General features: G+C 45.8%; 1 protein-coding gene and 1 non-coding gene across 2 annotated transcripts in view; both read left to right on the forward strand.

Moving 5' to 3' along the window:
• Positions 1-8,119: 8,119 nt before the first annotated feature.
• The window catches only part of Slc17a5 (solute carrier family 17 member 5), a 54,054-nt gene continuing 48,148 nt past the window's right edge, over positions 8,120-14,025 (forward strand). Inside the window, exon 1 of the mRNA XM_048353687.1 lies at positions 8,120-8,306. Coding sequence (XP_048209644.1) covers positions 8,210-8,306 — 97 coding nt within the window. The 5' untranslated portion in view covers positions 8,120-8,209. The remainder of the gene's footprint in view (positions 8,307-14,025) is intronic.
• Positions 11,338-11,444, forward strand: LOC125357823. Its single transcript, XR_007212216.1, has one exon. It is a non-coding gene; the product is annotated as a U6 spliceosomal RNA (small nuclear RNA).

Genomic DNA, 14,025 nt, shown 5'->3' on the forward strand with positions numbered 1-14,025 from the left:
AATCCTAGCCACTCAGGAGCTGAGTTCTATGAACCCAGGTTCAAAGTCAGCCCAGGAAAAGAAAATCCATGAGACTCTTATCTCCAATCAAACACCAAAAAGCTGAAAGTAGAACTGTGGCTCAAATGGTAGAGTGCTAGTCTTGAGAACAAAAGCTTTGGGATAGTGCCCAGGCCTGAGTTCAAGCCCCAGGACCTGACCCACGCACAGAAATTACCAGTGATAGTAAATCCTCACTTTCTTGGGGGGCTGGGAATATGGCCTAATGGTAAAGTTCTCACCTCATATACATGAGGCCCTGGGTTCAATTCCTTAGCACCACATATATAGAAAAAGCCAGAAGTGGTGCTGTGGCTCAAGTGGTAGAGTGCTAGCCTTGAGCAAAAAAAAAGCCAGAGACAGTGCTCAGGCCCTGAGTCCAAGGCCCAGGACTGGCAAAAAAAAAAAAAGAAAAGAAAGGAATTAACCACTAAGTAAAATAAAGGAGGAAACTTTTAAAAATCCTCACTTTCTTTTAAAAAAAAAATAACTACTTGCCAAGAGAAATTGTTACATTGAGAGATAGGAATCATGTCTGATTCAGGAAAGGCTTAGTGGGTTAGAAACTATTAGTTTTATAACAGAATAACAGAAAGGGTACACACACACACACACACACATACATTTTTGTGCCAGTACTGGGCTTGCACTCAGGACATGGGTGCTCTCCCTTAGTTTTTTGCTCAAGGCTGGCACTCCACCACTGGAGCCACAGGCTACTTTGGGTTTTCTGTTTTGTTTTTGCCAGTCCTGGGCCTTCAGCTCAGGGCCTGAGCACTGTCCCTGGCTTCTTTGTGCTCAAGGCTAGCACTCTACCACTTGAGCCACAGCGCCACCTTTGGACATTTTCTATATATGTGGTGCTGAAGAATCAAACCCAGGGCTTCATGTATACGAGGCAAGCACTCTTGCCACTAGGCCATATTCCCAGCCCTTCCGGTTTGTTTTTTATGGTGGAAAATTGATGGATGGTAAGAGTCTTACAGACTTTCCTTTGATCCTCAGGTCTCAGCCTCTCGAATAGCTAGGATTAAAGGCATGAGCCACAGACAGATATGACCGAGATATCAACTGTAAACTGGGAAGTCCTGATAAAAATCCTTTGTATCTTCCTGAAAAAATTTCATACAACTCTATTTTCAGCCAAGTGCCGGTAGCTCACCCTGTAAACCTAGCTACTCAAGAGGCTGACATCTGAGGATCATGGTTCAAAGCCAGCCCAGGCAGGAAAGTCTGTGAGACTCTTATCTCCAATTAGCTACAAAAAGTCAGAAGAGGAGCTGTGGTTCAAGTGGTAGAGCACTAGTCTTTTATGTATTTATTTATTCATTTACTTATTTATTGGCCAGTCCTAGGGCTTGAATGCAGGGCCTAGGCACTGTCCCTGAGCTTCTTTTGCTCAAGGCTAGCACCATGGCTAGTAGCCATAGCGCCACTTCTGGCTTTTTCTGTTTATGTTGTACAGAGCAATTGAACCCAGGGCTTCATGAATTGGTGGCAAGCACTCTACCACTAAGCCACATTCCCAGCCCTGTAGAACACTAGTCTTGGGACAGTGCCCTGGCCCTGGGTCCAAGCTCTAGACCAGCAAAAAAATAAGTAAATTACATTTCCAAAATGGTTTTTCATGTGTACCTAATAGTCCTAGAAATAGGCATTTTTTAATAGATCTTAAACATTGCTTTAACTCTGCATTGTGCCAGCCTTGAGCAAAATACTGAAGAACAGCACTGAGCTCAAGCCCAGTACTGGCATACACACACATACACACACATGCACACACATACAAATGTGTGTGTGTGTCCTTTCTGTTATTCTGTTATAAAATGACTAATCGTTTCTAAGCCACTAAACCTTTCCTGAATCAGAAAATATGCATCTAACTATGTAGAAAGAATTCTGATAAAAAAAAAAAAAACCTGGGGGCTGGGGATATGGCCTAGTGGCAAGAGTGCCTGCTTCATATACATGAGGCCCTGGGTTCAATTCCCCAGCACCACATATACAGAAAATGGCCAGAAGTGGCGCTGTGACTCAAGTGGCAGAGTGCTAGCCTTGAGCAAAAAGAAGCCAGGGACAGTGCTCAGGCCTTGAGTCCAAGCCCCAGGACTGGCCAAAAAAAAAAAAAACTGTCAGGAATGGCTGACTCAGCTACACTTCAGTGTCACATGCTGCTTAGAACAGCTTTGAGCCTTAATCTTCTAATCTGCCTGTGTCGTCCAGTTTTGAGTTGCTCTGTCTGCATTTTCAGCTGACTTCTGAAGGTCAGCTCCCAGGTTTCTGCGGAATTCTATCTGATAGGAGGCCTGTGCACTGACGCCCTGCAGGTGCTAAAAATGAGTCACTTAAACTTCTCGGGAGTTAAAGAGAGACATTTTCTTCATACATTTTTCAGTATTTAAATGTTCCATATCAGTCTCTGCTAGACTTTTCAAAGTTAGTTGTATCTTTCTGTTGTTGTTTTTAGTGTGGCTACCTTTCAGCTACCCTATGTCAAATAAAAGGAAAACTGATTAAGAAAGTGTTGTGTAATTTGTAAGTAGAAATTAACAATGTCATTATACTACACATTTATCATTAAAATGACTTCCAAGACTAAACAAAATTGTGCTCATACCTATAATCCTAGCTACTCAAGAAGCTGGTTCAAACTCAGTTCAGGCATGAAAGTCCATGAGACTCTTATGCCTAATTAACTACCAAAATGCTGGCAGTGGAGCTGTGGCTCAAGTGGTAGAGAGCTAGCCTTGAGCACAAAAGATCAAAGAGAGAGCTCAGGCCCTGAGTTCAAGCCAGGGGGAGAAGGTGTGTGTATGGGGGAGGGGAAGAGAGAGAAAGAGAATTAAGGGAGTTATGAAGATTACTCATCTTAGGATTTCAATACAATGAAAGGTGATAAAACTGAATTATAACAGTGATTGTCACTCATTTTGGACATAGCTCTTTAGTTTTCCTGTCCAATGGTTATAATAATGGTACTGGTGGCTCACGCCTGTAATCCTAGCTAATCAGGAGGCTGACATCTGAGGGTCATAGAAACCAGCCCTGGCAGAAAAGTTCATGAGACTCTTACATAAGAAAAAAAACAGATGTGGAGATGTGGCTCAAGTGGTAGAATGCTAACCTTGAGCACAAAGACACTTAGAGACAATGCTGCCCAGGCTATGAATTCAATACCTAGGACCAGCCAAAAACAAACAAACAAAAAAAACAGAAAAGGGGGGACTGGGAATGTAGCTTAGTGGTAAAGTGCTTGCCTAGCATGCATGAAGCCCTGGGTTCCATTCCTCAGCACCACATAAACAGAAAAGGCCAGAAGTGGTACTGTAGCTCAAGTGGTAGGATGCTAGCCTTGAGCAAAAAGAAGCCAGGGACAGTGCTGCTTAGGTCCTGAGTTCAAGCCCCAGGACTGGCCAACACACACACACACACACACACACACACACACACGCACGCACACACACACGCACGCACGCACGCACGCACACACACACACACGAGGGTTAGAGGGTCAGTGGTATTTTAAGACTAGCCAGGTGCCAGAAGCTCACACCCAGCTACTCAAGAGCCTGAGGAACAAGGATCAAAGGCAGCTGCAAGAGAAAAGTCTAAGAGATTCCTAATTAGCCAGAAAAAAAAAAAAAAAGGCAGAACTGGAGGTGTAGAGGAAACATTGAGCAGAGCTTGAAATTCTGACTTCAAACCCCAGTATCAGCACAGAGAGAGAGAGAGAGAGAGAGAGAGAGAGAGAGAGAGAGAGAGAGAAATAGTTAAGTGCTTTTTTCCCACAAGATTTCAATTGTTTTAGAAATGGACTTGTTAATTTGAAGCACTTTCTTTACAATTGTCTCTGATCTTTTTCTCTGAGATCAGAATTCAAAATAGACAGTTTGTTTACCTGATACTAATTAGGAAATAAATAATTCTTATCTTTTTGTACCAGTAATGAGGCTTGAACTCAGGGTTTAGGCACTGTCCTTTAGCTTCTCAGCTCAAAGCTGGTACTCTACCACTTCAGCCACAGCTCCATTTCTGGCCTTTTGGTGGTTAATTGAAAATGAGAGTCTCATAGACTTTCATACCTGCACTGGCTTCAAACCACAATCCTCAAATCTCAACCTCTTGAACCACCAGCACCCAGCTAATATTTACAATATAGGTGCATCACATGTAATGACCTCATTTCTGAGACCCTTTTCCAGTACAGTAGCTCACTTCTATTATTGCTGTTTAGTAATGTGAATAAATACAAGGTTTGTGTCAGTAGACACTCACTTACTTAAAATTTTTCAGCATCTAGCATTCCTTAATGAGATTTTGGCTGCTGTCTGCTATAACTCAATGAGTTCTTCTACTGTGAGTGGAGTATATTTTACTCTGAAATTGTACTGATAATAACAAGAAGACATAAAGGTACAATTACTAAGCAGGACGCCAGTGGCTCACTTCTGTAATCTTAGCTGAAGGGGGGAATGAAAAGTTAGGGTGAACCCCATTTTCAGGCAGCCCCCATTTTGTTGTCTGTTTAAACTATGAGCAAACCCAGGGCAAGCTTATTAGGGCCCAGCCGGTCAAGAACTCTAACCGCCTGGGAATGCTTAACTCTAACCACCCCTAGAATGCCTCGAGCCCTGAGCCAATCAGATTTGTACCCATAATCTTGCTTGCTTGAACACCTGATTGCTGTACCTTGGTCTTTGGCCTTTATAAGCTCTGTGTAATCACAGCTCGAGGCTGCCTCCTAACCTCCACTGTGTCAGTGGGTAGGACAAGGCCCGGGCCGCAGCCCCACTTGAATAAAGTCTTGCCTTGCTATTGCATTTCGGAATGTCTGAGTCTTGGTGGTCTTCTTGGTGGTGGTTTCGCGACTTGGCATAACATTAGCTATTCTGGAGGATGAGATCTGAGGATTCAGTTTGAAGCCAGCTTGGGCAGGAAAGTCGGTGAGACTCTTTAATTAACCACCAAAAAGCTAGAAGTGAAGCTGGGCTTGAAGTAGAGCGGCAGCCTTGAGCACAATGGCTAAGGGGAAGTGCCCAGGCCCATCAAAAGCAGAATTTGAGGAGTTGGAGGCAAAGGGAAATGAGCAGAGAGTAAAGTGACCGACAGCTGTGTTATCCAATATGGAATCCAGAGACATAGGATGGCTTGCGGCCATCTTGGAACGTGGCTGGCCAGAATGGAGAAGTCCTTTAATATAAATCATACCCAGGTTGGAAAACTGCATCTCAATAATCTTACAGTGAATAGATGTAGAACTGAACACTTTGACACATTGGTTAAATGGGGTATATTATTTTTAAAAGTATATCTTTTATTGTTTTTCTTAATGTTTTGCAACGTGGCTACTAGATATTTGTAAGTTACATATGTGCTCAACACTACTGGTTTAGTTGGTAAAGGAAGGAGTTACCACCACTACCACCAACAACAACAAAAATAACATGAACAACAGTCTTTTATTGTACTTTAGATATAGAAAATAAACGCCAGTTATGAGGGAGTAAGGTTATTTTACTTTTTTTTCCCCAGTCCTGGGGCTTAAACTCAGGGCCTGAGCACTATCCCTGGCTTCTTTTTGCTCAAGGCTGGCACTCTACCTCTTGAGCCACGGTGCCACTTCTGGCTTTTTCTGTGTATGTGGTGCTGAGGAATCAAACCCAGGGCTTCATGCATGCTAGGCAAGCACTCTGCCACTAGGCCACATTCCCAGCCCCTTTATTTTTTTAATCATGCGTAATCCTAGCTACTCAGGAAGCTGAGATATGAGGACCACAGTTCAGAGCCGGCCTGGGTAGGAAAATCTGTGAGACTCATCTCCAATAAAACTACTCAGAAAAAGCTGAACGTGTTACTATAGCTCAAGTGGTAGAGTGCTAGCCTTGATCACAGAGAGGTTCAAAAACAGCCCTGAGTTCAAGCCTCAGGACTGACAGAGAAAGAGAAGGAAAGAGGGGAGGGAGGGAGAGAAGGAGGGAAAAAAAAAAAAAGAAATCCTGAATTCAGGCCCTTGTGCCAGGCTCATGACTGAAATCCTAGCTACTGAGGAGGCTGAGATCTGATCAGTGTTGAACGTTGTTAGGTCTGCTCAAGAAAGATGGCCTCTTCCCTTTCTTCTCTCTCTGAGCCCACAGCCCTCCCTAGAAGTCCCTGCCCAGCACTTGTAGCTCAGGTAACTGGCACACCCAGAGGCAGTGGGAGGTCCCCTCCCCCCGCCCCCGGCTCTGAGGTCACTTTTGCATCAGTGTTTGGTTTTTGGTTTTTGCTAATACTCTCTTCTGCCTGAACAACCACAGCAGAGGTCTCCTTTCTCCAATCCTCACAAAAGTCAACCTGGGCAAGAAAATCTGCAAGACTCTTATCTCCAATTAACCAGTAAAAAGCCATAAGTAGAGGTTGTGGCTCAAGAAACAGAATGTTATCCTTGAACAAAAAAGCTAAGGGACAGGCTGAGATGGTGGCGTGGTGGTAGTGCTTACCTAGCATACATGAAGCCCTGGGTTTGATTCTTCAGTACCACATACACAGAAAAAGCCAGAAGTGGCACTGTGACTCAAGTGGTAGAGCTCTAACCTTGAGCAAAAGAAGCTCTGGGACAGTGCCCATAGCCTGAATTCAAGATCCAGTACAGACACAAGAAAAAATAATAATAATGACCTTCTCTGGCTCGAAATCTTTCAGGACAATTGGAATCTTTATTCCCGCATCCATTATAACCTTGCTAGTGAGTATGGAGTATGGTCAACTAAGGTTTGCCTACAACAGGAAATCTTAGACCTGTCGAAGAAGGTCTGAACCAAGGGGAGGGGGAGGGCGGGCAGTGTGACGAGGGACAGAGAAAAGAGAAAGGGAGTAGGAGGAGGTGATGTAGAGGATATAAATAAGTACTGCCTCCGCTTACTGATATGTCAGCAAGTACCATGCCCAAGAGAAAGTGATGGTGCAAAGGAAGTGCACCATGGGGAGGATTTCCCCATGTGGTGGGAAAGGGAGGGTGTAAAGAGGTTTTCGTCCTACGCCTTCGACTTATTGTGACAGGCCCACCTTACGGAGGGCAACCAGCTTTACTACTAACTTAAGGGTAAATAAACCTCAGCCCCCAAACACCTTCCAAGTCGATACAGCAAGTTGACCACCGCCCCAGACCGGCTGCGTCTCCATCTTTTTTTTTATTTCAAAAGACTCCACTGTGGGGCGGCGATGAGGCGATTTGTCACTGCACGGGCGTGTCTCGTCCACGTTTTAACCTGACCCCGTCTGGCCTGGCATCTCCTGAGCGGGCAGTCTGGGATACCTGTCTTCGGCACCCCCCGAGAGGGCGCCGAGCACGCCCCACCGCCCCTCTCGGTCTCCACAGAGACGGGGTTCCTGTGACCCAAGGCTTTTGCCCTGGTTCCTCTTCCTTGGGAATCAGCAACTTACAACAATCACAGCCATAAGCGCCCGGGAAGGGGCGGGGAGACGCGTCCACCGGAGGACTCCGTCGACGGAGCCTGAGGAACGTGCCCACGGGGAGCCGCTTTATCTCCGCCAGGGGCGACTTGGCGGCCGGCCACCGGTCTCCGCTCCCGGCCCTTCCGCCTCGGAAGCTACTTCGGGGACGCCGTCAGTCAGTCACGGGGCCGGATGGCACCAAGGCTGCTGACAGTCACATCGGCTTAGCCACAGACGAGAGCGGCCGGCGCCTCCGGACGGACGGGAGCCCGCCCCCGAAGGAGGAGGGGTTGCCAGCTCCTACTTCCGCCCCTTGCTAAAACGGGCTCAAGTCCCCACTTCCGGGATCAAGTCGCGCGTCAGAGGACGGGATCTCCCCCCGAGAGCAGCCGCGAGCCGGCCGGCGTACAGCCAATCAGCGCGCGACGACACACCGACGACACCGCCCACCTGGCCGGAACTTCCGGAAATCCTCCTCCCTTTTTCGCCGCCCGCCCGCCCTCCCGCTCCACCCACGCCGGAGTTGCCCGGACCTAAGATGGCGAAGGGGCGGAGTGGGCGCGCCTCCCTGTGGGCGGGGCCTCGGTAACGGGACGCGGCCGGAGGCGGCTCCGGGATGGGGGCGGCGCCGACGCCCGAGTCCCGCCCCTCCTCGCCGGGCCGGCACGGCCTGGGGGCCTTGGCTGCCGCGCTCCTCCCGGAGGAGTCTCCGGCGCCCGCGCTCTCCGCAGACACCATGAGGCCCGCGGTGCGGGGTCCGGCCGTGAATGAGGAGGACGAGGAGAGCTCGGACAGCACGCCTCTCCTGCAGGCCGCCGGGCCCGCCGAAGCCGGTGAGCGGCGGGACAGCGGGCGGGGGGCGGGACGGGGGGCTTCGCACCGGCCGAGCCTGGTCGGGGGAGCGGGCGGTGGGAGCCGGGCCGGTAAATCCCGGGAAACGGGCACCGGTGCGGGCGGCCGGGCGGGGCTGTCAGGTGCGCGGGGAGCCGGGGTGGGGGGTGTCCCGGGAGGGCAGGGCGGTGGCGAGGGCGGAGCGCCGGCTGGGGCAGCCCCGCGGTGCCGAGTGGGGAGCCGCCGGGGCGGTGGGGGTGGGGGGGCTGCCTGGGGGCCCGGGCGCAGGTTTCCCCGCGACCCTCGGGGCTCAAGATCGAGGGCCACACTCGGGAGTGTACTTCTTTCTTTTTTCATTTTTATTATCTTTAAGTAGTTGTACAAAGTGGTTAACATCCGGCAGATCGGTTTGTAAGTACGAAGCATCTCCGTGGAAAGCACCCCTTCCATCATTCTCCCTCTCTCTGCCAGCCCACCACAGTTCTTGCATAAACCAGCCACAGTACCTTGACATTGTGCTGTGTGAGACAAAATATTGCAGACGTTTCCTTTTTTTTTTTGTTCCCCCTCCCATCTAACAGACTACAATTTAAGTTAGGAAACAGTTGGATTATCTTCAAGATAGACTGTCTGAAGATAGACGGCTCCGAAGGTTAATTTGCCTGAGGAAAGGCTTTGAAGCTAATTTAAAAAGCTAAAAAAAAAAAAAAAATTCCCTGAGTTTAGAGAAATTACAATATATTGCAGTTTGACAGTTACATAATGGAGCTTCTTAAAAAGCAATGAAAGCTGAAAAAACAAATTCGACTGCATGAGCTCCATAGTTTCAAAGATGTGGGTATGCAAAAAACAAAAAATAGTTGAACTGAAAATGGGGCTAAGATCGACCTAAGTGTTGCTGAAGAATCACATTATGGTTTTCTGAGGTTATCTTTTGTTTGTTTGTTTTTGTTGTTTTTTTGTTGGGTTTTGTTTTTCTGCCTGTCCTGGGGCTTGAACTCAGGGCCTGAGCACTGTCCTTGGCTTCTTTTTTGTTCAAGGCGACGAGCACTCTGCCACTTGAGCCACAGCACCACTTCTGGCCTTCTCTATATAGGTGGTGCTGAGCTCTTGCCACTAGGCCATATTCCCAGCCCTTTTAATTTGTTTTTAACACTACCAGATGGTGGTAGTGGAAGTGGCAACATCACTGCCCTGCCTGATCTGTGAGAGATCATTTTAGTGAGGCTAATTGTAAATACTATACAAAGCTGACATTTTACCCGGAAGTTGGACATAATCCCATAAACTGACCTTTCTCTGTTACTAGTGTTAGAATTCTGTAACTTCCCCTATGGAAAATAACCCAAATGCCGTAACAGATACTGCCTCTAAAAGACTACTGTATTCTGTTGCAGTTGAAATGAACTTGTGTGTAAATAAACATAAGCAAATTTTGGCTCAAATATCAAACATAATAGAAAATCGCAGATTAAGACCATAATAGGGGGCTGGGAATATGGCCTAGTGGTAGAGTGCTTGCCTCCTATACATGAAGCCCTGGGTTCCATTCCTCAACAACACGTATATATAGAAAAGGCCAGAGGGGGGCTGTTGCTCAGGTGGTAGAGTGCTAGCCTTGAGCAAAAAGAAGCCAGGGACAGTGCTCAGGCCCTGAGTTCAAGCGCCAGGACTGGCAAAAAAAAAAAGGCCAAAGTAGGCCACTATACAATCACTAGAATGGCCAAAATTCAGTGACAAAAATTCAAATAAAGTGTTGGCAAAGATGTGAAATAATTAAAATTCTTGCACAATATCTGCAATTAGTGTAACTATTGTGGAAAATGGTTGGAGATCTCTTTTAGGGCTAGCATATACTACCATAAACTACACAATGTTTATAGCGGGGCTTGGGGTTTTTTTTTAATAGTCAAAAACTAGAAGCAAAGCCAGGTACTGAAGGCTCAAACCTGTAATTCTAGCTACTCAGGAGGCTGAGATCTGTTCCAATTTGGTCAGGAAAGTCCATGATACTTTTTTTTAACCATATTTTTATTATATGTAAGTAGCTGTACAAAAAGGGTACCATTCAACAAATTAGTTTGTAAGTACAATGTGTCTTGATTGATGTCACCCCTTTCATCATTCTCCCTCACCCATGAGACTCTTAACCACCAAAAAACAGCTGGAAGTGGAGCTGTAGCTTAAGTGGTAGAGTGCTAGCTTTGAACAAAATAGCTAAGAGACAATGCCCAGGCCCCGAGTTAAAGCCCCAGTAAGGCCAGGGGCCAGGGGAGACCTAGGAACAACTTAGATCAATTGGCAAATGGAGAAACAAATTGTATGTCCATGCAGTGGAATGTTGATAATAAAATGGGACAACCAGTGATATCTATAAATATAGGTAAATCTCAAGTACATGCTAAGCAGTAGAAGCCTCCAACTCATGTGGGATCTCATAAAGATAAAAATCTAGGAGAAGCAAAACTAGTATATAATAACATTATAGACCAAAACCAGTGTAAGGAGTCAGAGGCATGGCTCAGGTGGTAGAGTGCCAGCCAGCGAGTGAAAGTGTCAGATCAAGAGTTCAATCCCAATCTCCGACAAAGAAAGGGAAAGGGTCTAGTGTAAAATAACAGACTTGTCTTCCAGACAGTCCTTTTGATCTTGAATGGATTGGTCAGATAGTTTACAGTTTGGGTGGGTTCTTTTGGTCTGAGACTGAGACTCAAACTCTATACCTGATGCTTTTGTTCATTGGCTAGTGCTCTACCAGCTGAGCCACAGCTCCAATCCCAGAAGTGTACATTTGTCGCATAGGTTTTACTTTGATAAAGCTTATTGGAAAAAAAGCTGGATGTGATGGATCTGCCCCATTCCCAGCTTTTTGCTGGTTAATTGGAGATAAGAGACTCACAGAAACTGGGCGCTTAGTGGCTCACGCCTGTAATCGTAGCTACAGGAGGCTGAGACAAGAGGCTGAAATCTGAGGATGGTGGTTCAGAGCCAGCGGGGCAGAAAAGCCCCAATTAACTACTCAAAGAACTGGAAGTGCTCGCTTCGGCAGCACATATACTAAAATTGGAACGATACAGAGAAGATTAGCATGGCCTCTGCGCAAGGATGACACGCAAATTCGTGAAGCGTTCCATATTTTTGAACACCTCAGCTGGGGAAAGGGTAAGGGGGAGGGAGGAGGGGGGTATGAGGGACAAGGTAACAAACAGTACAAGAATTGTATCCAATGCCTAACGTATGAAACTATAACCTCTCTGTACATCAGTTTGATAATAAAAATTGAAAAAAAAAAAAAAAAACTGGAAGCACCGCTGTGTCTCAAAGTGGAAGAGCACTAGCCTTGAGCAAAAGAGCTCATGAACAGAGCCCAAGCCCTGAGTTCAAGCCATAGGACTGGGAAACAAGAGCAAAGTTATATTTCCATAGTGCTAAGAATTAATGCCTCTCCTTTTGATATGACAAAACCCAACAATAGTTTCCTCAGTCATTTGCTTTCACTGAGTCCAGGGGAATTCAGAGTTGTATATCAGTATAATGGGGGAAGGGTAGCCTAATGGTGATAAAGACCACCAGGTCTGCAGCTTTTTTTCCAGTTTAGATAAGAAGAGGGTAAGTATTGAACAAGGAATTATGAAGCCTTTTCTTGTACACACAAAAATTCTTCATTTATCAGTTTCCACCAACTGAAAGAATAATATACATCTTGTATTTCATTTTTGATTGATTAATTCTATTGATTCAAAATATTGTTGTACTGAAGCTGTGCTTACTCATGGTAGGAGAAATCAGCTTTAGCACTTCTTAGACACTTCTTTGTGTTAAAGACAGCATCCAGAAGTAGAGCAGCAGCTCAAGTGGTAAAGTGCTAGCCTTGAGCACAAAAACTCAAGGACAGCACCCTGGCCCTAAGTTCAAGCCCCAGGTCCAGCACCAAAAAAAAAAGAAAGAAAGAAAGACAATTGATTTGGGGCTAAATGCCTCCCTGCCCATCTCAGCTCCACTAATTAGTTAGGTAGGCTTTTCACATGTCACCTGACCTCTGCGTACTTTGCTTACCTATAAATTAGGAAAAATAATATCCCTTACTATGGAGTTACTATGAGGATTAAGAAGAGCAAGCGGAGGTGCTGAGAACACTCGCTCATAACCAGTGTTAGTTTCTATCCTTGTCATCAAAGCTCTTTTGAAGTTTGCACTCTCTAGAGTGCAGAACATGATGGGTGCTAAAACACGATGGCCCCATTTTTCATTGTTGGTCTATTGCAGTCTGGGATTCTTCATGGTTTTAAAGAAATTTCCATGCATCCTGTGCTTTCCTTCCATTGGTTTTCTTTTTTCTTTTGTTTGCCTTACTCTTCTCTTGAAAGGAGGAGGATTTACATTCACAGCTCAGTTAGCAAGTGTTGACTTTCACAAATGTGTGTGTGAAAATAGTCTTAACTTCAGTATAGTGTATTAGTAGAGAACAGTCATCTAACAGAATAAAGAAAAACATCCCTGGCTTATGTTGTAATGCTGAGTCCATGTTAATGGAATTCAATGTTAGTTTGGAAACTAGGCATACATAAGGATTTATCAGGAATTAGTTATTCTTAGGCTGGTTGACTATTACTATTTTTTTGTTTTGTTTTGTTTTTTGCCAGTCTTGAGGCTTGAACTTGGGCCTGAGCACTGTCCCTGGCTTCTTTTTGTTCAAGGCTAGCACTGCCACTTGAGCCACAGCACCACTTGTGGCTTTTTCTACATATGTGGTGCTGAGGAGTCGAACCCAGGGCTTCATGTGTACGAGGCGAGCACTTTACCACTAGGCCATATTCCCAGCCCAAATATTACTCTTTTTTAAGACAAAATTCCTTTTATCCATTTGAAATAGGAAAAAAAAATGTCTTTTTTGTTGTGTGTTTGTCCTAAGGGCTTAAACTCAGGGTGGGTCTAGTTGCTATCCCTGAGCTGTTTTTGCTCAATGCTAGTGCTTTACCGTTTAAAAATAGTTCTGTTTGGGCTGGGAATATGGCCTAGCAGCAAAGTGCTTGCCTCGTGTACATGAAGCCCTGGGTTCTATTCCTCAGCACCACAGATATAGAAAAGGCCGGAAGTGGTGCTGTGACTTAAGTAGTAGAGTGCTAGCCTTGAGCAAAAAAAGAAGCCAGGAACAGTGCTCAGGCCCTGAGTCCAAGCCCCAGGACCGGCAAAAAACAAACAAACAAACAAAAAATAATTCTGCTTCCCACTTTTCAGTTTAGTGGAGATGAGAGTCTCACTGACATTCCTGCCTGGGCTGGCTTCAAAGCACCATTCTCAGATCTCAACCTCTTGAGTAGCTAGGATTACAGGCGTGAGCCACCAGCACCAGGCTTAGGAAATCTTTTATTATTTTTTTTCCATGTGATACTGAGGCTAACGGGTTTTGTTAGTTCAGTTCCCACTCTCCTCTAGAGAATTGTTCCTTTTCCAAAGGTCAGCCTCTCTGGCAGTGCACTCTCAGCCTCTCCCTACTCAGTACAGTGGGCTCCATAGATCCTTGCTTTCCACATCTGTGACTGCCCTGATGAGTTTGCTGTGTAGATAGATCTAGGATGGCTGTGTCTACTAAATGCATTCAGACTTCTTATCATTATTCCCTATGAAAAACAGCAGGACAATTTTATTTATGCATTCTTCATCATGTACTAGGTAGTTGAAGCAATCTAGAGACAATTTAAGGCAAAAAGGGAATTAAGC

The sequence above is a fragment of the Perognathus longimembris genome, chromosome 9, assembly GCF_023159225.1.
Source record: "Perognathus longimembris pacificus isolate PPM17 chromosome 9, ASM2315922v1, whole genome shotgun sequence".
Classification (NCBI taxonomy): Eukaryota; Metazoa; Chordata; class Mammalia; order Rodentia; family Heteromyidae; genus Perognathus; species Perognathus longimembris.